Below are 26939 nucleotides of genomic sequence, written 5' to 3' on the forward strand. Positions count from 1 at the left end.
GGGTCAACACGTCAGATGTTACTCTACCATCATAGTCACAGCTAAAGCCACATTCTCCATCAGCACTTGAAGGGCCCTCAGCCCTCCACCTTATGTAAAAAAAAAAGAAAAAAAAAAAAAGATGATGTCACTGACCATATATTGATTACATAACACTGCTGGTATGGTCCAGTTGTACAGCTAGCACAAATGAACATTGAGGTGTGTAGGTTGGTGGTAACTTTAAAATAAAATAAAAAACAGTGCTGAGGAGAAATGAAACCACTTTTGAAACCACATATGTTTAAGTTATCTGAAGATGTGAATTGTGGTTTTGAGTGACTGCTCTTTATGACCTACCTACATTTGTTTGATTTTTTTCTCCACTACTTTCTACAAACAACAACTCAGTTAGCTTCTTTCTGACTCTATCGTCATGACAAACTACCTCAAAACTATGCCCCACCCAGTTTAAGAGCTACATCAGAACAATATAAAAACAGTTTCATCAAAGAGCATTTAAAAAAGCATCACATAGTACTCATGTTGAACATGTAATAATGTTTTGTATGTTGAGCATCCACCAACGACAGTCATTTATGGCCATACTTTGATTACTGGACTGCATGTATGACATTACTGAGTTTAGGAGTGACGATATGTGAATTTGTGTCTCTCTGTTCTTGTGATGGATGCATAAAAGAAAGGTATATGTGGAGGTCTACTTCAAAGTGTACAGCACAAAATCACAATACTTCAGTACACACTTAGGGGCATTCACAGTGAAGGAATTTAAAGAGCTGGGTGTCATGTGAATCAAAAACAGACTTGACTGTTTATCGTCAGCTGCAGGGGCGTGATCAGATGGGCGGGTGGGGCAGAGGAGAAAGTTACTTGGCGTTGGTGGAGCTACTGAGCATCTTGCGGACGGCCTGGGCGATGGCGTCACGGTCAATGCCGTAGATCTTTAGCAGCTCATGTGGTTTGCCACTGCGGGGGATGTGGGACACAGCCAGGCGATGCAGGTTGAAGCCAGACTCATTGACCATTGCTGAGGATACTGCCTCCCCAAGGCCGCCTGTGGAACAACAATGCAGTGATGGAAGAAGTATTCAGATCCTTTACTTTAGTAAAGTACTAATAGCACTCTGTTACAATAAAAGTCCTGCATTGGAAATGATACTCGGTAAGTATATGGTAAGTATAATCAGGAAATTGTACTTAAAGTATTAAAAGTAAAAGTATGCAATACAGAAAAACCTTTAAAATCAACCACACATAAAACAGAAAAAGAAAAATAACCCTTCCAAAAACCTCAAAATTATTTTTTAAAAAAAGAAAAAACATTAAAAAAAACAAACATCAATATATATATACGAAATTTCAGTGAATCAATTGATTGGTTTATCAAGAAAATGATCCAGATGTGCTCGTATAAACCATTTTAAACACCATATTTCATAAACCCTTCTTCTATTTTTTGTTTTTTTATGCAAAATCTTAATTTTAAAAGCAACTAAAGCTGTCAGATAAATGTATTGAAATAAAAAGTACAATATTTTCCACTGAAATGTAGTGGAGGAAAAGTATAAAGGTGCCTGAAAATAAAATACTAAAGTACAAGTACCTCAAATTAATACTTAAGTACAGTTTTTGAGTAAATATACTTGGTTACATTCCACCACTGCAACAATGTATCATGAGGGAAATGTAGTTTTAAGACAAGGATGGGGGGCGCACAATTGCCTCCCTGACAACAAAAATGTGTCTGTATAAAGGTATAAGGTCATCACATGTACAGTAAATACAGACGACAAGAAAACACAAACAAGTAAAATCCGAACATATCCTCTTTACCACCCTGGCACTATCAGGTCCAGATATCATATGAATGAGATACCCAACATCAGACTGATGCCAGAATCCTTTGTCTAGTCAAGTCCATGCCATCACCCATCCCCTTTCCCTTAACAGGCACAGGGCACGGCTGTCTGAGCTATGTAGGTCACACAGAGCCCCTTGGGCACATGCTCAGTTAAGGAAATCTGACAGCAGTCTGCCTCTCTGGATCTCGCACTTACAAAGTGCACCAATACCAATACCTTGCCTGCAGTGAGGGCACTCAACAGTCTCCTCAGCCAATGAGCAAATGCCACCACATCGCGTCTGTGTCACTGAACCAATGGAAACATGCCACCGCAACACACTTGAGGACACCGACCAATGACGGGGCCCCGGCTGCATTATGCTGAGAAGCGTGTTGCTGTAAGGTTGGCAGTGTGTTCATACAATATGCAGGAGCTGAACAGCACGAGAAACTTTTATGGAAACCTACCTTCATAGTAGTGGTCCTCCACAGTGAGGATTCGTCCCCTGGTGGCACGTGTGTGGTCGATGATGGTTTTGATGTCCAGCGGTTTGATTGTGAAGGGGTCAATGACCCTGACAGAAATCCTCTCTGGAAAGTCAGATGAGAAATATAACATACAACATAATATTTTTAATGATAACGCATTGCTTGCACATGTTAGGTACTACATACCATATTGACCTAAGATGTGTTACAAATCCTAAAGCCCTCACTCATCACCGTGTACTGAAGGAATTGATTTTACTTTGAAAAAATCCTAAGCACATGTTTTGGCTGTGTCCAAAACTGTCTCCTCTCTGGGACTTCAGATTTAAAACTCTGTCTGATATTTTGGGGCACACAGTAGAGCTTGACCCACTGCTTGCTGTATTTGAGGTACTAATAGAGGACAGTCCTCCTGAAGGACTCTTTTCAATGGTGGCAAGGTTTATAACCCTTTTATCATGCAGATTAATTTTACTGAATTGGAAACAGGCCAAACCTCCCAACTACTTTATGTTGTGAAGAGATGTCATGCAGCACCTTAAACTAGAAAAAAATCAGATTTATTTTACGAGGCTCCCATGCCAAATTTTATATGACTATATGACTTGATTATGTAGAAGTGAGGCAGTAATCCTCCCAACTTTATACTGCTGCTACCAGGTTAAGTGTGGGGCCAATAATTACTTTGTAAAGCAACCCTTTGTTTTATTAAGATTTACACTGCACACAGTCTTTACACAGTCTTTGGTGAGTTGTGTCTGGATGTGTGAACTCTTTACATTTCTGTAGCATTTTGTATAACTTATTTTCAATCTGACATTTTTGGGGTTTTTTTTGATCTAGGAAACCAATTGCCTGAAAAATGTAAGTAAATATAAATATTAATCTTAATCTATGAGTCCTTTATATCTAATTGTTAATTCTACTTAAAATTTTGTTATATTTACATTCATTTTTGTGACGTTGGTGCAACTTAAAAATGACAAATTCAATTAAATACATATCTCTAAGGTTTAATAACTTCAGTAAACCAAGTATATTGTGCTATCTGTATTCTGTTGTTTGTTAACTAGTCAGTCATATTTGCATGTTAATAAACATGTTAAGAAAACAGACCTGGCAAATCTAACTTCATCATGGGCCCTACTGTGTCATCCAATACATTGCCACCTATTGGCCAGGTGTCGTAAGTGCGGCATAAATCTCTCGAACCCAAGACGGCCAAAAGAATGCAAGAAATGTTGTGCTGCTCAGAAATATCTTGTCTCCTATTCAATAATAAGACACCTTTGCATGTAAATAAAATTTAGCAACATTAAGTAACATATTAGGAGTAATACAATATCCAAGTATTGATTTTAGGTTGTGAGGATTACAATTAACAATTAATTCTGTTCACTAAACTGGACATCACAATTAATAGTGTTTATACAATTTTGTTGTTCTTGAAAATACTTAATCTGCAGTGACTTTGTTGGCTATACATTTATTGATCAATGTAATTGGAATTTTAACTTGCAGTTTTTGTAACAAAAACAATAATTTGACAACATTTGTAATATTTGTCGAAAATATTAATTGAGCTGTGGGTGAGCTGTGTTTTAGGGGGCCGAGGAGGGAGGAAGGGGGGCACAGGAGGGATGAGTTGCAAGAAAAAGGTGGAGGCTGAGGAGTCAGCAGCAATGTTCAGCACTTTTTCATTACATTGACCCATGTAAGAATATGTAAATACACTCATTTAACAGCATTCAAATATTTTTTATAGTTTCACTTAATATATGAATTTTTTCATTGGTTTATATTTATTTGTTTTTATTAGTTAAAAACTTAAATACGTGCTGTGAAAAAGTCATATGAAAAGACATATGAAAAAGTCCTTAAAAATGCAAGTTTAAAAAATAAACTTCAAAATGTGTTTTTTTTTCATGGCTAAAAAAGAATTAAACCACTTAGGTAAAAACAAATTGACTGAGGTAGTCATAATTCATGAATTAAAGTGTTAAAAAATATGTTAGTTATGATTACCAATTAATCTTTAAATATATTGATACGGTATTTGATTAAATAATTTTGCATTTTAATCTGTTGCATATGTAAAATGTGACATGGTACATATCTCATCTTAGAATCAAAAGCAGTATTTGATTGTTCTGTACCTTTCTTTAGATGTTCAGCTGCAGCGAGGGCCTCATGCAAAGTCACTCCAGCTGCCACCACAGTCACCTGGTCCTCTTTGCTCTGGTACACCACCTGACAAAGAAAAAATATATAATCTTCTAATTCAGGTTGTTGACACATGACAGCGCTTGGTGGTGTGTTCATTTTGTTGCAATACTTTTCTTATTTTCCTCACACTATTTCAACAGCTATGTGTGCACAAAGACAGTCTCACCTTAGCCTGTCCAACATGGAAATCCTCGTTGCTGTTATAGATGATGGCACTGTCCTGGCGGCTGGTTCGGATGTAACAAACACCCTTTTTGAGAGAAACATGACAGTCACCACTTGGACATTTTGACAACAAATAAGCAAAATAAATTATCCACAGATAGTGTGAGGTAATGGTTCCCAACTGGTCAAACCACTGGGTCCAGAGTTCTCCTTAGTCATTGGTTCAAGTAAGACAAATTACTACATATTAAATTTTATTTGACAAAATTTAAATAACACGTGCACTTGAAACACAATGGAATATAACATACTGCAAAAATAAAGCGCAATTAGTTCAAACCAGGCCAGACCTTTGTAGGAAAAAAATTGCCATTTCTTTTAAAGAAACATACCTCCTGAAAAAGTGTAGGTGTTTATTTTTCCTTTTATTGAAATGTTTTGGCAATTTTTTTTCCGCTTAATTGTTGGGTAATTTCTGAAACCCTCTCGTGACTTTTTTCCTTAAAATAAAATTGCCGATTTTCTTTTTCAGTCTTTTTTTTTTTTTTTTTTAAATTATTCAAAAGATCACAGCCAGAAACTCTAAAAACGGAAATCATTGTTGGATTTTTAAATTTCCGACGATCCTTGAACATATCATGCAGGGCGAACACACTGCACCACTGCATTTTCCCCGAGTCACTCAGGGAAGCTCAAGGAAAAATATTTGTAGCTTTGGGAGGACTAAAAAAAACCAAAACAACCCAGACAGCTTGTTTTTCACAAACTTGACATGGTCCATTCAGAATGGACCCACAATCCACCAGTTAGGATCCACTGCTGCAGGGAAGCACAAACATTGCATTTAAATTTTATGTACCCTTGTGATGGCAGCCAGCTCCACAGCCTTCTCTGTAGACACACCGTCACAGGGATAGAAAATGGTCGCGGAGGGAAGAGCCCTGAACATGGCCACATCCTCCAGACCCATCAGAGTGGGGCCTTCCTCTCCTGCAAAATTAACATTAAAGTTGACTTCAGATACTCTTCAACAGTTACTCAGACGTCTGGTGAGCTGATTCATGCAGATCCACAGACATAAAGCCAGACTTTGCATGCAGTATACCTGCACTAACAGAGGGACACCTGGTCCCCTGAGGGCAGCTTCCAGGGCAGACAGGAAGGGAGAAAAGGGGGAGGGTTGATACTAGCTGTGAGGCCAAAAGGGGGTACATACAGCAAGGAAAACACAGGATTAGAGGAGCATTGAGGAAGGATTGAAACACTTGCAAACACACACAGATCATTCTTCACCTCACTGTGAATATGTGAGAAATTTTGTAATGTCTGGCTTCAGCGTGAAAAGGGGTGATTTTTGTGAAGGGGTTGGTAGGTAAGGTGTGTGAAAGGGGTGCGTGGTGGTGCGGCTGGCTCATCGGCAGCAGTTTACTAACCGGTGGAGAGGCCGCAGTGGGAGCCACACAGGTTGATGTTGCTCTCTGAGATGGCTGCCATGCGGAGCTGGTCATAGGCTCGGGTGAAAAAGGAAGCAAGAGTGCTAGCAAACGCAACGTTCCTCTCACGGGCCTCGATTCCCATGGCAACACTGACCTGAGAAAGGGATGTATTTTATCTTAATACCAGTGGTGGAATGTAACTAAGTGCATGCACTCAAGTACTGTATTTAAATACAAATTGAGGTACATGTACTTTACTTGAGCATCTTCTTTCATACCACTCTACTCCACTACATTTCAGAGGGAAATATTATACTCTTTACATCACTACATTTATCTGAGAGCTTTAGTTATTCTAAAAATTACGATTTTTGCATGAAAACATAAGAAGAGTTTAAAGAAATATGCTGTTTTGTAATAAATTAAATTGCCTAACAGCTTATACAAGTAAAGCTGCAGAAATTATTTTATTAATTAGTTGACTGACAGAAAATTGATTGCAGACTGTTTTCATTTTTTAGAATTATTTAGATTTTTGCGGTTGCTGTTTTTCTTTTTTGATTACTTTTATTTTGATTTTTTAGGTGTTTGTTTTTATAATTTTGTGAGGGTTTTGGTCGTTTTTTTAATGTTTTTTATCATGAAGAGTTTGGATTTGTTTTTCATTTTATGTAATAATTATGAGGAGATTTTTTTTGGGGGGGGGGTTAAAATACTTTAATAAATTTTAGTTTTATTTGGGGTTTTTTTTTAGGTGGGTTTCTTCTTTCTTTCCTAATAATTTTAAGGTTTTGTTGTGTTTTGTTTGTGTTTTAAGATTTTTCTGAATTGGATACTTTAAATACTTAATGTATATTTCCCTTGTCTCATTTTAAGAGAAAATTTTTCAATTTTCAATTACTTTTACTTATGATAGAGTTTTCACCGTGTCGTATTAGTACTTTTACTTAAGTAAAGGATCTGAGTGTTTTCGTCTTTCGTCAAGAGGTATAACCTTCCACAGGTGTCACACGTGCTTCATCCTCAAAAGATCACAAATAACTGCAGCACGAACCATATTTGAAAGCCTCTTTGAACAAAAGACCATGTTAAGTCGAGAGTCGATGAGAAGAGTTTTCTCCAAAGCTCCAGAGCTTATCTTCCCACATGTGTGGAATCAGTAGCATACCTCGTCTTACACATAATTTCCTTTGTCCTGTCTCCAGCACCCTACCAAGTCCCACAGTGTCTTTCCTTTCTTTGTCTAAAGCAACAACTAGGCATCCATGAAAGTGAAAATGTAATGTTAGATACATTCTTACAGATTTAATCAAAGAGAGCAAACAGTTTCTTTAAAGGCTGAGTTTGAACGAGTCTTTGTTTCATCCAAACAAAGAAAAGGATATCATTAATAATGAATGTATACAATGAAAGTACATTTCTCTGTTTATTATATCAAATAAGTCCTTGATTTCATAGTGTTTAAAATGCAGCAAGCTTTCATCTAATTTCTATAAGCTGCATACATTTGCTATTGAACACTGACATTTCTCATGCATTCAGCCAGATGGTCCCCCCCCCCTGCACTGATTAATATTTTACCTCTGACCACACTTGTCATGAGTGCTTATGATCACACATATGCCTGACCTACATCGGAGTTGGCTGCTGCTGGAGCCGTAACAGCACAAGGAATTCACGTCTGATCGCCTCTCTCCAAATTATTAATCTAAGCTCAGATAAAATGATGACGGTGGCAGAAGAAGGGGGGCCATCAGCAGCAGCAGACACACTGGCCATAAGAGGGCAAATTGGAAGCGTCTTTGTCCGTCCTTACATTATGGATAGACACGTCATGTATAATTAAATAACTCAGACTCACAGCTGTGAGATAGAAGCTTGTTCCCACATGTATGGTCAGAGCTGAGAAAGAGAAATCTACTCAGCAAATCCTCATGTTACAGAGAGAGATATTCTACCTTAAACTACTAAGATTGAGAATTAGTCTGTTCAGAACACAATTATGTTCCAAAAAGCAAAAAAATAAATAAATAAATAAAATAGTGGATTTATACTCCAAATTGGCTCATAAATCATTACCTAAAAAGAAAGGAACTTCAACGCAGAAATCATCAAATGGTAAAAATAACGCTACCTAAAGCTATAAATCTTTCATTTGCTGTTTTGACACATGCAAGTGATTTAACATCTTATGTTTACTCTAAAGGCAGTAAACACAAATGATGTACTTTGACAATATGATTAGTATACTGTAATGTGTCTTGCATTTCCTCATGGTCTGCCATGGAGTGCCCCAGGTTTTTCAGTTGGCCAACATGGAAGCTGATATCACTCTTGCTCTCTTGTTAAAAAGCCTATGGGATTTTTCCATTGGATTTTGGATCTTTGCAAAAAATAAGATCTGTGGCAAACAAACATTTATGATACTTTCACGTTTTGTTCAGCCAGATAATCTTGACTAATGAACACCACTTTCAGGATTTGTGAAGCCTACATATAATCACCAGAAGTAAAAAGCTATTGCTAGACTAAAACGAACTACACTGCTGTTCCGTTGTCACCACTACGAGGCTGTAAAGTGACATAGTCCAGTGTGATGACATTCTGTAGTCTCATTTAGCCATTTGTTAGAAACCATCTTTTTTAAGATACATAAAAGCTTCAGTGTGGTGGTGTGGTGCATTTTATGACGTAGAACAAAATGTGAAAAGTCTCATCAGCTTGTGTTAACCACAAACCTTATTTATGGCTTTTTACCAAAAATCTATTTAAAAAACCCACTGACTTTGAGAAAAGGGAGCCGGAGATGTTGAAATGCGGATTTCCCAGTTTTAGGATTCATTACTTGGGTTCTCTTATGTTTGCATTATGAAAATCTGGTTACAGCATGGAGGCGAGGCCCCATTCATTCCTATGAGAGCTTTTCAGCAGTGCATGAAGCAAAGAATGCTTTATTTCTGCAATATTAAAGTAATTGGATCTTAGTAGGCCCATAGAGCATGTGCACTGTGCCCAACCAAGTAAATTCTGCTGGTGGAGCAGCTGATTTGTGGTTAAGTGCCTCGCTAGCTTGAATGGTGATCAAATAATTTAATGTTGCAGCTCTTTTAGACTTCCCAAAAATTATCAAACTGAATGGATTAGATCTTGATAGTGACAAAACAAAAACAAAAATTCACATATTTATAGACACCTCATTCCTTATGTAAGTCTATGGGAAAGTCTCCCTTGGCCCTGTAACTCCACTTTTGGCCACTATGCAAAATCCTGAGGGTTTGGGGTTCTCCAAGCTTCTTCAAAAAGGCGCTTAGCTTCAATGAAGTCCACTTTAGATGATGTGGAACACAATAATTGACTTTTCAACATCAAGTAAGTCTGTGCATTTGGATGTAGTCAGATGACATTAATCATAGATCTAAAAATCCTAGAAAAGTCAGTGGATATGAATGGGTTAAACCAAAAATACCACACACAGAATATGGATGGCTTTGTTAATAAACATATCTTCAAAATATAATTTTGAATTAGGCTTAACTCTGTAGATGAATGGGGGATCATACCATGTTCTGCTGAGCGATGTAACACTCCACAAAGCGATTAGGATGCTCATTCTTGAAGATCTCCGAGTAGGTGAGGTTGTTGGTGTCCCCATCGAGGGCCACCACACGTTCATTGTAGCGTCCTAACTTGGCCAACGCAATCCCATATGCCTTCCGTGTGGAAACCTTTAAAGAGAGAGAGACAAAACAAATCACAACAAAGGTCGCTGGTTCATCTTAATCCCTTTAACAGGACTGAGCCATCTCTACCATTCTGTTTAGGTAAGTTATGCTGAAAAAATCCACTAGATGGCACTGTGTCTTTACAACAGTTTGCCTTTTCAGTTCTCCTCCTACAAGAAGTTAGTAACAAGAAAAATCACACCAGACATGAGGGCCCTGTGTAGTCAAATTTTTAAAGGTAGAAAGAAATTTTCGGTGATACGTAGCTTCAGAGGTCTTAATATAGCTTAAGACAAAAAAATAAAAGTCTAATAAGGGTCAATTTCTTTTTTTTTTTAAAGAATGCTCTAACAAACGGTTGATTTAGTCTTCTATGATGAAGGTAGAGAAGCTATACAAATGTCATTAAATGGACTATTGCACCCCACCCTCATCTGATCAATTATTGTTTTTAAATGATGCGTTAATGTTGTCCATTATACATATGGTCAAAAGTTTCAATTTTTTTACTGTCTAAAATAATGTTTTTACCTTTTATGCTAAGATAACAAATTAGCATTTTTTATGAAATAAAAAAAGGATGAATATTCACTGTTGTTAATGCTATATATTAAATGTCAGTCCAGTCAAGTTTTCAAAGTACTGTAATGGTAAATATACATGGAAATAATATTATCAGTATGGGAGTAATGCTGCTAATTCCATGGTCACAAGTTGACAAATATGTTTGCATACTAACATATTACAAGCATTATACCACTAAATGATTTGTGATTTATATATTTTTTGTTCTAGCTTACTATTACCATGAAGAGCTATCTCAACTGTTTAGTATAGGCTTATATTTAAAAACTTATGGGGTATGTTAGAAAAAAACTAAACATTGATTTTTGTTGTTATAGCCACAGCCCACAAGGACATAAGAAGGACATACAAATATTTTAAAAATCCATCGCTTTTTTTCTTGGTGAGGCCTTTAAAGGGCATGAAGATTTCAATGATTTGCCTCTCTGACATTGTGAGAACAGAGGATTAGGATATGAATTAGGTCTATTCTTGCGTGCAGCTGACAAACCTTTTCACCAGACTTGTAGCTGGGTGCGCTCGGCATCCTGATGTTCCTCAGGCTGACGGGTGGGGAGTCCTCGATGGGAGCAGGGGGGTACAGGTGCTTGCTGCTGTTCATGATGCGGCTCTGCAGATCCTTCATTACCATCTCGGCCATGTCTTTGGGCAGAGGTTTGGCATGCCACCCCAGCTTATCCTCTGCAGCTGGAACAACATAAAACACACATAAGTCACATCTGTCGATTTAAACGCAATTTGGTTATTTGGGTTAAACTCTCAGACTTGCCATGTGACACGCACAAGATCGAGAGCATTCGATGCATATGCAGATGAGGAGTGGACAGTGACAGTTACCTGGAATCCCTTTGCCCTTGATGGTTTTAGCGATGATGGCAGTGGGCTGATGACGTGGTTGGCTCAGAGCCTTGCAAAGCTCCTCCACACTGTGTCCATCCACAATGATGGCATGCCAGCTACACACACACACACACACACGCACACACATGCATACAATTTTTAATAATGTATTGATGTACACATAAAAATAGTGCATAGAAGGACACTAATATTAAAGGTGCAATATAATGCATCTGCAAATTCATGGACTAAAAAACACAGCACTCATTTTAGGGGTATAAGCAGTGGTGGAGGAAGAATCCAGGTCCTACACTAGTATGAGTACTAATACAATCCCGTGAAAATACTCTGCTAGTCCTGCATTGGAAATGGTAGTTAATAGTAAAAGTAAGTACAATCAGTAAAATGTACTAAAAGTATGAAAAGCAAAAGTATCTAATGCAGAGAAGGCTTTTTTTAAAACACACCCAAAAAACTCAAAATTGAACATGAGATTTCCTAATACCGCTCTCCTAATACTTCTGAGGCCGTCTTTTGCCATTCTGATTTTATGTATTTTGAATTGATCACTGCAATGATATTTAAAGGTGTCTTGTAAACCTGTGAGGTTTGGACACAAGATGACACATAAATAAAGAAATCAAATCAAAGAAATCCACATAATCTTCCAACACAGCAGAAACAGCACTCTGACACCATCAGCCACCACTGCAAAATGATTTTTCACTTTCATGCACTGTTACCCGAAAGCTTCACAGCGCTTCTGGTATTTCTCCACGTGATGCTGTAGGGGTGCAGGGTCGCTTTGGCCCAGACGGTTGATGTCCATGATGGCCACCAGGTTGTCAAGCTGGTAGTAGGAGGCGAACGACATGGCCTCCCAGACAGCGCCCTCCGACATCTCGCCATCCCCCAGCAGACAGTACACACGATAACTGAGAACAGAGTGAGATTAAACGATTAGTGTGTGCATCTGTGTGTGTGTGTGTGTGTGGCATACGCTCAGATGAGGGTGGGGTGCAAATCTCAGGAAAATGTTTTCTGGTTAGACTGATTCTCTTTCAATTATCCGACAGTTTGGTTGGTAACCAGCTGTGACATAATAAAAGCTTCCTGAGGCTCCTAAACATGTTGCCACCGAGTTTCACACCTGCCTCTGTAAAATGTCTCCCTCAAGAACCAGGCAGAGTTATATAATAGGACGGATTATCATCTTATTTTATATATAAGAGGATACATTTTGTGGCTAAAAAAAGTGTGTCATATAGGTTTTCCTCTGTATACATTAGATGTTTCTTCTTTTTTCTTTTTTTTTTGCTGCCATTATAAGGGAAAAATAATGAAGGAACATGGGATGATGTTTGCGATACTGAATTAGAACAATAGACCAAATAAAAACACATGGTTGAAAACACAATGCCCGAATTTGATTCTGAGAACAAATTAGCCTGGACGGTAAAAATAACTGAGATATGACTGCTGGGCCTGTGATTATTAGAGCAGAAGAATCGTGAAAGCAGAGCATGCCGCAGCACGCACACACACACACACACACACACACACACACACACACACACAGAATCTGGAAAATCCCAATCACTGAGCACTCGAAACAAGTATGATGCAGACCTGAAATTTAAAGTAAGACAACCATAAAAATAGGGAAGTCTTAAATTTTGTCTTTCTTTCTTTTTCTTTTTTCTTTCTTTCTTTCTTTCTTTCTTTCTTTCTTTCTTTCTTTGTCAAATCTTTTTATTGATTTCAGTATTGTGGACATTGAGCAAAAGCATATCTGAGATGGCAGATATAAAAAATCAAATAATTCAAATACAATAAGATATCAAACGTAGTTGTCATCTGGATGAACGGTAGCTATTTTGTCAAGCTGGAAAAAAATCAGGTGCATAATGAAGGGCTCCCTGAGGAGATTTTGCACGATGTACAAATGTATAGTACATCAGCATGCCATGAAGTTGAGGCGGTATTTATTGATACAATGAAATGAACCAAATCTAAAATGCATATAACCAAAAAAAAAGCATATAATGTGTATGAGGGGTTACCTGGACTTGTCAAAGTATTTCCCAGTGTAAGCCATTCCACAGGCCACGCCAAGACCCTGCCCCAAGGAGCCAGTGGCTACATCCACGATCTGCTGCTTCTGAAATAAACACAGCATGCAGAGTGTTATTAAAAAGCTGCTTTACTCTGTGTGCTCTATTAAAACGATTCCCAATGTGTGGCCCAGTGTGTGACAGCTTACGGGCGTTGGGTGGCCCTCCAGATTAGAGTCAACCTGGCACAAACTGAGGAGCTCGCTCTCCTTCAGGTAGCCCGTTTCAACCCACATGGAGTACAGGGCCGGAGCAGCGTGACCCTGTGGAAGAAAAATGTTGTCTTTGTCATCCAACACTGATGTTATCCAAAGAAAAGGTCAAATTAGGGCTGATTTAGCACACAAACAGGACAGACAGACTCCCACCTTGGACAGGACGAAACGATCGCTGTTGAAGTTCCTCGGGTCATCAGGGCGGTACCTCATGGTGTGGAAGTAAAGCACAGACATGATTTCTGCCACGCTGCAGCATGATGTGGGGTGTCTGTATGACAGAGGAGATGGTGCTGTTACCCATATGTCAGAGATAAGTACACACACATGCGCACAGGAATGTACAGTAGCCACAAAGACAGACACAGGCAATTTTAGCACATTTATTATTAGAGCACATCGTCAAACATCTGTTTCTATGAATAGTACTATGCATGTTATTACAGGTGGAAAGTTCAGTCCAGGTGTTGTGGAATCATCAAGGAATGTAAAATCACAGGAACTGAAAATAGTACACACATACCTTCATGAGTAGAATAAACATGCGGGTGCAAATAGAGAAATTAACTGCTGCTACTTTTTTTAAAATGACAGACAGCCTCAGAAACCCCTCAATCAATGGTTCCACACTGGCCCACTCACTGGGTCCACATATTACCACATATTCAATTTAATTTGGCAAAATGTAAATAAGGATTTTTTTTAACCTTCAAATTTTGTGTAATTTTTAAAAAACTTTTGGTACATTTTTTTCTTTAAACATTAGCAGCACTTATAGCAGCATATTTAACCACCCACCAAAACTTAGCCACCATGTGCTCCATCCAGTGGTGGTAGTGCAAGTATTTTAGTAGTGAAAGTAAATGGCTGGTTAAAGGCTTTCACCAAACTCCAGTTAGAGGGATTTAATTCATAAAAATCCTTCTGACAGGAGCTACTTAATGTGCAGATGTACGTGTTTCAACTCTACAGGATATTTATTGGATCCAGCGCATATTGGACATTTTTCTTTTTTATTGTTCCATTCGATATTGGCCTTTCCCACATGTAAAGGTATTTAAGGATTTTTCTTAATAATGTACGAATATGAGACATGCAAAAGTTATTTGACATTCTAAAGCAGCCGTTAGTCAGTAACACTGTTAAGGTTCAGAATTGAATAGGTTAACTATTTTGTAAAATATTATTCAGTGTTTTTCTTTGTTCCCACTGGTGTCTGTTACGGCACAATTGTTGGACAAAGAGTGTGGCCAATATAACCTATTGATTCTTCAAATAGACAGACAGGCAATTTTTGGTTCATATAGCTTTTCAAACAGTAAGAATTCTGAAAATCACCTTTATTCTTCTCATCTCCAAAGAGGCAAGTTTTATATTGTAATAGCATGCATTTAACAATTTAAAAGCCATCTTTAACATGAGGATATGATGTACAAGATTTCAACTTATTTATAAAACTTAAAAGTGAAGTCCCTTCTTGCAACGACCATGCAACACTCAAGTTAATTATAGCAAGCAATATGCAATCTATCCACATCTCAGCTGTCCTCCTGTGCATGGGGTCATACCTCCATTTCAAAGTCTAAAAAACAAATACAATATTTATCCTGCAGGCAAAGTAAATATAAGATTTTGAAATAAGAAATTTTTCTCCCGAGTATGAAAATCTGATCACCTGCTAAATTTAAATTATTCCCTTTTAATGTCAAATGTGATTAAAGTGTCTCGTGTATGTTAACTACTCCTTAATCAAAAGAAGAAATTGTGCATCTGTGCAACATGGTGCATATTTCATAAACCCCCCCAAAAAAGAAAAAAATCTACAAAGAAGAATAAAATAGAATTTGTTTATTGTTGATATTTTATTCAGTTCGTTTAATTGAAAGGGGATTTAGAGCACTATTTATTTAACAGAGACCGTGGATGTTGAAATTATTCTGCCAGTGGACCATAGGAGGAGAACAAAGGCAGGACATGTTGTTCCTTTGGCCCTGTCTGCGTGTGCATCTGCACATGCATGTATGCACTTCAGTACATGTGACTGCTGCTGCTCATCTATGCATGCTGCAAAAACATCTTAAGTTAAGTTTTGCACACATTTTGTGCTTCTGCATTGCATCCAAAGTATTTACTGTATAATAATTACTATTACGTCATGTGTGAGAGTCAGAGGAGGCAACTCACCCGCTGCCTGCTGCAGTTGTTGCCTTGATGGAGTTGATTCGGAGGCGGTTGGCAATGTTCCTCAGAGCCTGCACTGTCTGCTGGTCAGGTTTGTGGTAATCCTCCATGAAGGCAGAATGTCAAGTTCCTCAGCACCAGAAAAGTGGACCAACTCTGTTGAGTTTGTGTGTTTTGGATGTGTGTGTGTGTATGAGAGTGAGGGGTTGCCACTGAACAGCACCTGTGTGTGTGTGTGTGAGAGTGTGTGTGTTGTGTGTGAGAGCCAGACAGAAAGAGAGAGAGAATGAAAGAGAAACTGGATTTATCCTGTCAGGCACATAGATGCACAAGGACACACTGCACGCAAACACATACACAGACACACACACACATAGAGGAGGGGGGATCCAGTGACGACAGCTGGGTGTTGCTGCTAAAATTGAATGCCACTCATTTCATTGGCTACTCTGTGACTGGGATGGTGGAGGTGTGTCACAGCTAGATGTGCATGAGTGTGTGTGTGTGTGTGTGTGTGTGTGTGTGAGGAGGGGCTGGATAATTGGGAGGAGGAGGAGGGGCAGTTGAAGCATCTCACTCTGATTCACTTTGGCTTTACTGTCTACACCAATAATTCAGATCTTGATGGAAGGTGTGAATGTGAGCGTGATTGGTTGTCTGTCTCTGTGTGTCACACATGTGATCGACCAGCGATCTGTCAGTGTGCCCCGCCTCTCGCCTAGTGTCAGCTGGCGAGGGCTGCAGCCCCTAGTGACCCTCAAAGATATAAGGGAGTACAGCTGATGGATGGATGCTTAATTTGTTCGTTATTCACTCACACCAAACACACCATCCTTGTAATAATAATAATAATAATAATCTTAAAAATAATAATAATAAGAACGGTATTTATTATTACAGTGTGACTGAACATGAGCGAGACAAAACTAGGGTAGATAAGATAAAATTAAAACAAGAGGACAAAAAATTCATGATGCACTATAAAAAAAAACATCAATAGAAATTAATACGAATAAAAAGCTAAAGCCTATGTTGCTATTATTCTATACTCCCACAGATATCATAATGTACAGATATATGATTGAGTACATGTTATCGAGATCTCTCCTCCTTGTTGTTATTTATCTTTTTTTGTATTTTTCTTTAAATGTTAGTTTCAGTTGTTTGCTTTTTTTGTTATATTTTTGTTATTATTTGGTTTTTTTTTCAAATGGGGGAGGGGGGCATTTGTATAAGCCTTTGGCTTTTTGACCTCTCCTAATACACTTTTTTTTTTATTAATCTGGATTTTATGCAGTTTTTAATAGAGTGCAAATAAACAATAGCTATATATTTTTAGTGCACCTTTAAAACCAGAGCTTACAAAGTGCAAGGCAAAAGTAGAAAGGGGGTACTCAGAATGCAACATAACAAGATAAACCCAAACAGTCTGACTGTCACGCTTGGGGCTAAATACTCAAAAGCAGACAGACAAAAGGATGTTAGAAAAAAAGAGGTCTTCATTAAAATTGTGAACTGTGAAGGAAAACGATGCACAGGGACGGGCTGCGGTGAGGAATGATCCATGTTTCTGTGGTTTTCTTTGGCTAGAGGTGAAGACAGAGTGGCACAATCCAGCAGGGAAAGATTGTAGAGCTGACTCTCTTGTAGGTTGCAGGCAGGTGTGCAGATTGATGAGTGTCACCAGGTGTGTAGAGTGAAGGAGTGCTGACAAGTGCGAGAACAAAGGAGGGACAAAACGCGACAGGCACACACCAAACACACAAAAGTGACTGAAACAAAAAACAAAAATCACACTTACACCGACACAATGGCAATATAAATGAATACAACGAGAAAGCCAAGGCCCATGTTTGAACAGGTCTAAATTTGTGAGAAATTTAATAGAAAAGAGATGATGGATGTGACTGACAAATAGAATAAAAAAAAGAGTGAAAGTATTAAGGCTTAAAATGATAAGTCCTCTGGGGCATTTTTTAAGTATATCAGAGCAAAATCAGCAGCTCACACAGAGTCTGGCAACTGGCCAACCAGTTGTGTAAAGCATGCTTATTGTGGTTAAAGGAATTATCCATTTTTCCATTCTGCTTTGGTAATGCTGTACTTAAGTATGGTGCCATTAGTTAAGTGCCACTATGCCAGTGGAGCAACTTGAAATTTGAAAAAGATTGAATGGGACTGTGTATGAGAGAGGCGGAGAAAGAAATAAAAAGTAAGTCCTTGCCACTCATTGTTTTTCTTTCTGCCGTCTGTTTCACATCCTGATACTCAGTTGGGTTTTATGACTCGCACTCTGAGAACACTGTGTTCTTTCCACAGTAGCCCTCTGCAGAAGACCTGATGGACCACATACTCTATATAGCTGGACTGCACTATTCAGAGCTTTTTTTAATGTACCTGGAGGGCAAAACAGACGCAGTACATCACTGAGCTGCTGCTGCAAAAATAAAATGTATTCCCATTTTTCCTTTCTCTAAAATCTAAGATGACCTATTAATAGAATTTGAGTTTGTACTACATACAACAAAGTAGCATCACGCCACTCCAAATATAGAGTGCATACATATACATTTACCTTTTTTGACCATTTACCACATTTTAATTGATTTATATTGCACAAAATTAAATATGAATAACATCTACGGTCTTGTTTTTACTAACACTGTAAGCATACTGTAAAAGAAATATGAAACATATTATTTATTTTGATATAAATAATAAATAAGTGAATATTTTTTTAAAACACTGGACTGTAGGAAATTTGCTGCCTTTGCACAAATGCACACACACTGAATATCTGCTGGGATTATCATCATGGAGAGAGTTGGCCTGCCATCTAGAGGATAATCTTCAATGCTACATTTGACCTCTTTCCGCTGGTCACCTGCTGAGTCCAACATGAGAGGAGAATCAATAAAATATGAGCCATATCAAAGCCTTTTTTTTTCTTAAACTTCTGGTAAATTACTTACTTTTGAAAGACATGAAGTAACTTATGATTTCACAAGACAAGCTAAAGCATGTGGAGAGACATGTCCGCTTTACTTTTGAACATGTACTGCTGCTAAAGTGTGTGTGTTGTTGAGAATTCAGTGTGTTTCCAAGTCTTTTAAAGCTGCAGTGCACGGTGATGATGAGCACAGATTACAGTGGTACAGTCCAGAATCTGCCACCGGACAGAAGAGAGGGGGAGGATAAATATTTTCATTCTTGTTGGGGATCAGAGTGGAAATCAAAATGATATGCACATTTTAATGACCAGGATACACACAGTCCAATGTCTTTAAAGATTTAAGATATTCAATTTATAAGGAAAGACTGCAAACACCAAAAAAAATCACGGAGGCATTTTGTGGAAAAATCAGCTGGACATAATCCTGAATGTATCACATGAACATACATCATTACTCCATTTTGAACAGTCTTTCCTTACAGGCCAGTTGTACTCCAAACATTAAACACCAGAGGACACTGTCTCCTCATAAATGCAGGATGACTGCTTCTTCTAATGATGGTTTATAGGATATGTCATTTCACATTATTAGCCAATAACTGAAGTAGAGAAAAATCCCATTAGAACCACAATATATTTCAGCAGAGGTGAGGTTTTGAATAAACTACATATTCATTAAATCAGTGAATAATGAATCAATACTGAGGTGGAATGGCAATGAGAAATGTAATTTAAAGCAATGGTTCCCATCTGGTGGGTTGCGGTCCAAAAGTGGGTCAGAGGTGGACCGCAAGTGACTCGCAACCATGTAAAGTTTGTGAAAAACTGTCTGATTTTTTTTTTTGTTTGTTTGTTTGTTTGGGTTTTTTGGGATTTTTTTTACCCTCCCCAGAGCTACATGTATTGTTTTCTTAAGCTTCTGACTGACTCGGAGGAAATGAATGATGTGTTCATCCAACATGATGTTTTCAAGGATCATAGGAAATTTGAAAAAAATTCCAACAATAATTTCTGTTTTTAAACCCTCTGGCTGTGATAAATGGTGTCATTTTGGCAATTTTTATTTTGGCTGTCCTGCAGTTTGGCATTTTTTTTCCTACAAAGTTCTGAGCTAAGCCCCCAATGTCTTTAAATGCTGTAAATGCTCCTGGTTTTAACCAACTGCACTTTGCTCTTGCAAAATGTTTTATTTCATTGTATTTTTAGCCCACATGTTATTTACATTTTGTCAAATAAAATTGAATATGTGGGCTTTTCTATGATATGCAGACCTTGAACAAATGACTAAGGAGAAATCTTTGTTTTAAAGCATCACCTTATGGAGTAAAACCAAGTGTGTGTCAAGTTTTGGGGAAAAGTGACAATAAATCTTAGTGTCAGCCGAGCTTGTATGATGGTGACACGTGCTCTTTGAGTGTCATTGCTGCAAATCATCGTCCTCTCCTGCCCCTCATTCATCTTCCTCTGCACCTCTTCAGCTCATGTGATCATCTCTGTGGAGTTCTTTGCTGTGGCTGCGAGGTCACATCCCAGCACCTCCGCGCTCACAGCCATGGTGATGCCATGTCTTGAGCCCCCCCCCCACCCCTACACACATAACCACACGCACACACACACACAAACTGCTCTCCTGGTTCCACCGACATTGTCCTTCTCCCAGTTTCCAGCAACTCCTCTGGGCTCCTGGGTCCTGTCAGAAAAGCTTTTCTTCACAGAGCCCCACAGGTGCCAGCCAATGGCAGCCTGGGAAGAAGACGCCACGTGATGGTGTGCAGCCAATGTCAGACACCCACAGCTGCACACTTCCTGGAGGGAAAGTACATTCAGAGAGCATGAATGTTTCTATTTTTAATCTCTCTGGCAGAAAAAGAGGAGCAAAGCAACCACTTTTGAAACAATGCCTTAATATAACACAGAGCATGTGTGTGGCTCTTCCAACACAACGCAGGTAAACAAAGATGTACTTGGCGTCGCTGGGCTTGAATTTTAGAAGCAGCACAAGTGCAGATACACAACAAATATACAGCAGGCCTATATGTATGTGCACTCAGGCTTGCAGACGTGTGCACACTGGAATAATCTCACACTCATATGCATAGAATCTTACACACACACATTGCTTTAATGCCAGTCGCTGCTTCAGGCTCGAGCCTCTTCCACTCTGCTCTTATCACTCCATTTCCTTAAATCGCTCTGCAGTCACCACGATGACATACTGCTTGCCCTTCTATCTAAGAGCTGTCTGTCACCCAAAGGCCCCACCCCCCTGACAGTGCACGAAACAAGAGCATAGGACTTATGATTGAATTATCACCGGAGCATTCATATATCATGTTCGCAGCTGGACTGGGTGATCATCATGGAAGCAGGGGTCTGGGTTTAGTTGAAGTAGGAAAAAAGGAAGTGAAATTGGTGAAGTGATGTACTTGAAGCAGAGTGGAGCTATTTGTAGATGAGAGACATAAAGATTCAGATGAGCTTAAGACAAGCAGATGATGAGAAACAAAGAGAGAAAAGATTCAGAGAGGAGAGGAGAGTGTGCGAGCAGGGGTTAAGGCTGAGCGTGTGTTGTGGGCTCAGCAGTGAAGTTGACGATGCACTGGGAGAACAGTTGCGCTGCAGGGCTTTCAGGCTCCATCACTACTGCTCTCCTTCAAGCAGCTCCACCAACACACTCCATCTCTCTCTCGCTCTCTCCCTCACACACACACACACACATGCACAAATACACACACAGCTCTCTCATAAACATGCAAAAGCACTGATTGTTACATCAGTGCGTTTGCATCAGTGCCTGCTAACCAGGTTTTGCATGCATGGTAAGGCCAGACATCAAGTTGCACGTGCTAATATTCAAACTCCTCAAAAATCTCAACACTTCATCACCCCTACATGACTGAAGGAAAAAAAGAAGATTTCAGATTTATACAGTGAGTGAAGCTTTATAAAGAGAATGGAAAGAAAATGGCAGTTCTGCAGCTTATGAATGAAGCGCTCATGTAGCTTTATTACAATCTGATTTAAAAAGAGCCGCTGAAAGAGAGGAAGGGAGGGAGGGAGGGAGAGGGTGAGGCCGGGGGATAAAGCACATAGAGTAAAAGCTAAGTGCATTTACAAAGAGATATGAAAACATAACAGCTGTTTGAGTGAACTGCATGTGTAAACTAAACACAAATGCATTTTTATCAAGTCAACACATCATAATCTCTTTAGAGGCTTGCCCAACACAATATTTACAGAGGAACGTCATCACAGCAGAGCTAAGAGCCAAAGACCTGCTTTGTGCAGAATTATATTTGTCTGATTTGCTTATGCACGGATTACAGTTTACGGTTCGAGACAATGCATCATCAAAAAGAGTTTTAGAGAAATACAAAAAAAAAATACTGTGAAATTAAGATTATAATTCTCTTATACTGTGAGAGCAGAGAAGTCTGAAACTCCCGTTGTTAAATGCTTCAGGTTCAAAGTTAATCACCATATCAGAATAAAATTAATTTGGTCTCAGAGTTTGGTGGAGCAGAGCGTAGAAAAGCAGATCAAACTGGAGGTGGGGGCAGACTGCTGCGCTGAGCCAAATGGCATCCATGGTCCCTTGGGGCCACTGCACCCTCTGTCTGTGTTTTTACTCCATTTTCAGAGAAAATGAACTGCATTGCGCTTTCTTATTGGGGACTACAGACTGGGTTAGAGTGTGTGTTTGAAGAGAAGTGCACAGTTTGAGCACAATCTCACACATAAACACACTCAGATACATGCACATCGGCTGTTCCAGGTGAATGGACACTGAAACATATAACTGTTATTTCCACCATCCTCACAACCATACGGCCATCTTTGTAGGGAAATCATCAGTTCAGAAGAAACCAGGTCAGAAACAACAGGAGGAAAGAGTGAGAGAGAGAAAAAAAGGAGCATTTCTCATGGGTGAAGTTGGGCAAAGAAACTAGTGGTGATGTGCTTCCTAATAAAGTGGAAAGTGCTGCTAATATCATGTTATCAGGGTAGAGTGATATACCTCGCCTCTAAAGATCACCAGTTAACACCTCTTTTGTTTACAAAAACTGATATGAAAAAACAGCAAGTTTTTCCTGTACGGATTAAACAAATTAGATATATAACATCTTCATTAGAACGCTTTAGAGGTACATATTTGAGGTGTGAAACTTTCACGATCTCACGATTCGATCTGATTTCAATTCTTGGGGTCACGATTCGATTCAGAATCGATTCTCGATTCAAAACGATTCCCGATTCAAAATATAAGAGGTGTAAATCTACTCCAGTCTGTTTTGCCAGTGACATATTATGTTATGAAAGCAAAGTGTGTATGAAATTGTAGAGGTTTTATTATGTGCAAGCTTTTTTGTTGTAGAAAACCTTTCTCCCAAGTGTTGGGAATCAGAAAGTGAAAAAATAAACTATGTAATTATTATAGTTCAAAAAATGGACACACTTTTTAAAAAAAAAAAAAAGTCCCATTGTCTTCTTTGCAGTGTATCCCATTATCTGTGCCATTCTGCAAAGCAGCTCCTCTCTGTGATGCTGTAGAGGGCCACATCACACTCCTGACACTTCAGAGAGGGCCCTGATTCTCCTGCCTGCTCTGCCTGCAGTGAGTTTATATTCATATGAGGCCCAGCTGCTTGTTACACTGTTTCCTGATTTACCCTGGTCTCATTATTATTATTATTATTATTATTATTATTATTATTATTATTATTACTATCATCATTATTATTATTATTTTTATTATTGTTATTATTATTATTATAGGGGCTACCACAGTTTATTCTAATGCATGAGACGCTACTAATAACAGAGCGATAGATACAGTAGGATTAGGCCAATCATGGTGCAGTTTGCTCCAGATGACGTGTGTCATACGTAGGCGGATACAAAGTGTCGGACGGTCTCCCGATTGGTGGACAAGACCAAAACAAACCTCTGACCTCTCCCCAAAGGAACCATGGGAAACCAATATGGCATCTAACATCGACGCTAATGCACTTGTATCATCGAAATATGGATAAACTATGGACGGAAGACACCCAATATCGGATCTATCATTATGGATTTATTGAAAAAGATCCCGTAAAAACATCAGAACTCCAGGTTGGACACTGAGGCTTTTAGAAGAGCCACGATGCACCGGAGACTTCCCTCTGAGCGGCAGCTGTCACCGGGAGGAAAAAGTAAGGCGATCCGACAAACGGTGTTAAATAATTAAGACTTTTCTGAATGATAACAATTGTAGAGGTTACTTTTTATAGTAAATATAGTCTATTATTGATGTTTAGGATTTTTGAATCTATTCTGAATCGTTAAAAACGAGAATCGAGTATGTGAATCAAAAGTTAGCGTCCAGGCTGGCCTACAGAAAAGCGTCGTCCCCGCGCCTCTACAGGCGGCAGCTGGGTGCATTATTTTATTTGGTGCATGGGATTGTCTCAAAGACAGATTCAGATGAGCATTATAGGAACTGCAGCTTTTTGGCACTTTCAGCTCTGCAGGTTGCTGCTTGGTGTTTCCCAAAATGTCAAAATATTCCTTGAACACCAAAGGATTGAATATAGTGGTGTCTAAGAATCTACATTTCTTTTTATTTAATAAAAAGATAAGCATACATTAAACATTAATTGATGTTTGAACTGTTTGTCTAAATACAGAGTGGACAAAATAACATCAATACGTACCAACACAACGCAGAAGCCCTGAGTTAATTACAAAGTGGATTTTATTATATTTGGTTTTGTATTAAGATGTTAAATAAAACTTAAATGGTACTTTTGAGACCACAATTTCTTGCAAATCAAGCACCGTATTAATGATCTTTCAGTCTATGTTGGTGAGGGTCTTTTATTTGCCCACCCTTGAGTTAACCTTTAAATGGTTTCTGTGTCCTGGGAGATATGGTTTTTTGGCAGGCTGTGGGGAGAAAGTTGGCACATGAACTATTCAATAAAGGGGAAAGTGTTAAATGTATACCCTAAATGGGAAATGTCTCTTGGGAGATTCTAACTTTAATTTGGAAACTAAAGGTCATATTTTGATTTTTTTTTTTTTTAATCACAAAATTCTGTTATTTCAGCTTAGATACATTAGAAACTTGCAATGAATTAATTTTCCATGATAGTTATTTGTGCCTGCACATTTAAGGGTTAATAAGTCAACAACAGTGTAAGTTCATAATTAATATATAAATTGCTTCTTAATTTCGAAAATATGTATTAATTATAAACAGTGCAAAAAGTGTGACCAAACCATTTTCTGCCATTTAACACGCGTAGCAACACAATTAACAACAACAACTACACACACACACACACACACACACACACACACACACAGCACCTCATTCATAGGTGAATAATTCAAGAAGATTCGAGAAGAAACCATTATCCTTTGCAGACAGGTAAGCTGATACAGTGAGCCTCGTCCCTGCCTCCTCGCCCCGTCGTTCTCCACCTCTCACCAAACACCACTGCGGTTCACTCACTGACCAGCTCGCCAGGGAAGACGATGAGTGTTTTCTGCTCTTTGTTGTCAGCTGGGATGTAGGTGAAGCAGAGGCCTCGGCTCAGCTGTCCTACTCTGGCAGGTAGGATTTTCACAGCCCTAACGACAATAGCTTGGTAGTACTGAACTCACTGCTATCTGAGGACCTCATGCTATCTCATGAGGTCCTGTCTTACTGTTGTACTATTAAGGTTGTATTTAAGGTATTGTGGTGGGTTAACACCATTCACTGAAAATCTAACTTAATGGATCCCAACTGGTCCAACCACTAGATCCTTAGTCATTCAAGGCCTGCACATAGGAGACATGACCACATATTCGATTTTATTTGATAAAATGTAAATAAAATGTGGGCTTAAAACACAATTAAATAAAACATAGTGCAACAAATTAAAATTAGGGGCAATTCTAGCATTTAAAGAGATTAGGGGCTTAGTCTGGACCTTTGTAGAAAAAAAATCGTTTTATATTTTTATATGTTTTATTTTTTATGTTTATATTTTTTTTCTTTTAGAAGTTTCGGGCTGTTTTTTTCCTTTAAAATTTGGAGTAATTTTTAAAAACTTTTGGTGATTTTTCAAAATGTATATATAAAAAAAACTGGCATTTTTTTTCCTTGAATTTTGTTTTGAGTGTGTTATTTTTAAAAAGAAATTGGTGGGATTTTTGGTTTAGAATGTTTAGGCAAAATTCTATACATTTTGGTTATTTTTACAGAAAACATGCCTTCCAACCTGGAGGCACACCAAAATAAAAATTCCCAAAATTACACCGTTTATCATAGTCAGAACAGAAATTATTGTTGGACTTTCATGTTTCCAGTGATCCTTAAACATATCATGTGAGACAAACACTTCAGGCATTTTCCACTAGTGACTCAGGGAGGCTCAAGAAAAAAGTATCTGTAACTTTGGGGAGGGTCAAAAAAAACAAAAACCCTAGACAGCCAGTTTCTTTCAAAGTTCACATGGACATGAGTCACTTGCGCTCCATTCAGAGTGGACCAGCGACCCACCCACCAGTTGGGAACCAGTGCTTTAACTTTTATATGGCACGATAAAGCCAGTCTTACTCAACAGATGCTGTTTCATAAGTGCTGTTACTAAAGAGGCTCGACGTAACAAGTGGCTGAAGAGTTTTTAAAGGGTCTTCTGTGGGTCAAAGCTATCATTTGGTCATTACTTTTTCATAAGGGTGGGATTAATGTGTAGCTGTGTGTGTGTGTGTAATGCGTGCATGACAGATGTACAAGTGCCTCGTGACGCTGCTGCATTTGTCAGACTGCCTTTTAACTTGCAAATCACATTTTTTATAATGCGACAATGTCAACAGCTTTGGCTTAGGAGGTTAGGCCTTCTATAAAACTAACACCGTAAAATGAATCAATTAAGAATAGAAGATAATGGGCTGGACTGATATTTTACTCTTTAACAGAGTTACAGATCGTACAATGACAATGTATTTTTTTGCAGTATCTTATGGGAGATACTCTCTAAAATTAAGTTTATAGGCCTAGATATTAGTTTGACCCCAGAGCAAAAACTTCTATAAAACAAAATAGTTATTTCTGGATGTAAAACAGTATCACATTTACAGAAACACAATGTCGTTCACTTGAGAAAAACAAATCTGCTCTGTTGTTCTAAAT

At 38.5% G+C, this 26939-nt stretch overlaps 1 protein-coding gene across 1 annotated transcript; it reads right to left on the minus strand.

Moving 5' to 3' along the window:
• Nucleotides 1-99: 99 nt before the first annotated feature.
• On the minus strand, nt 100-16187 carry tkta (transketolase a). The gene is made up of 14 exons (XM_042497627.2): nt 15823-16187; nt 13792-13909; nt 13573-13686; nt 13373-13470; nt 12053-12244; nt 11307-11425; nt 10960-11156; nt 9723-9887; nt 6160-6316; nt 5586-5716; nt 4728-4811; nt 4492-4585; nt 2315-2437; nt 100-1057 (listed from the first exon to the last, which is right to left on the minus strand). The coding sequence occupies exons 1-14, from the start codon at nt 15927-15929 to the stop codon at nt 870-872; spliced, it is 1887 nt and encodes a 628-aa protein (XP_042353561.1). The 5' UTR covers nt 15930-16187; the 3' UTR covers nt 100-869.
• Nucleotides 16188-26939: the final 10752 nt, after the last annotated feature.

This window comes from Plectropomus leopardus, chromosome 2 (genome assembly GCF_026936395.1).
Source record: "Plectropomus leopardus strain MGB_pleo_1.0 chromosome 2, ASM2693639v1, whole genome shotgun sequence".
Taxonomy (NCBI): domain Eukaryota; kingdom Metazoa; phylum Chordata; class Actinopteri; order Perciformes; family Serranidae; genus Plectropomus; species Plectropomus leopardus.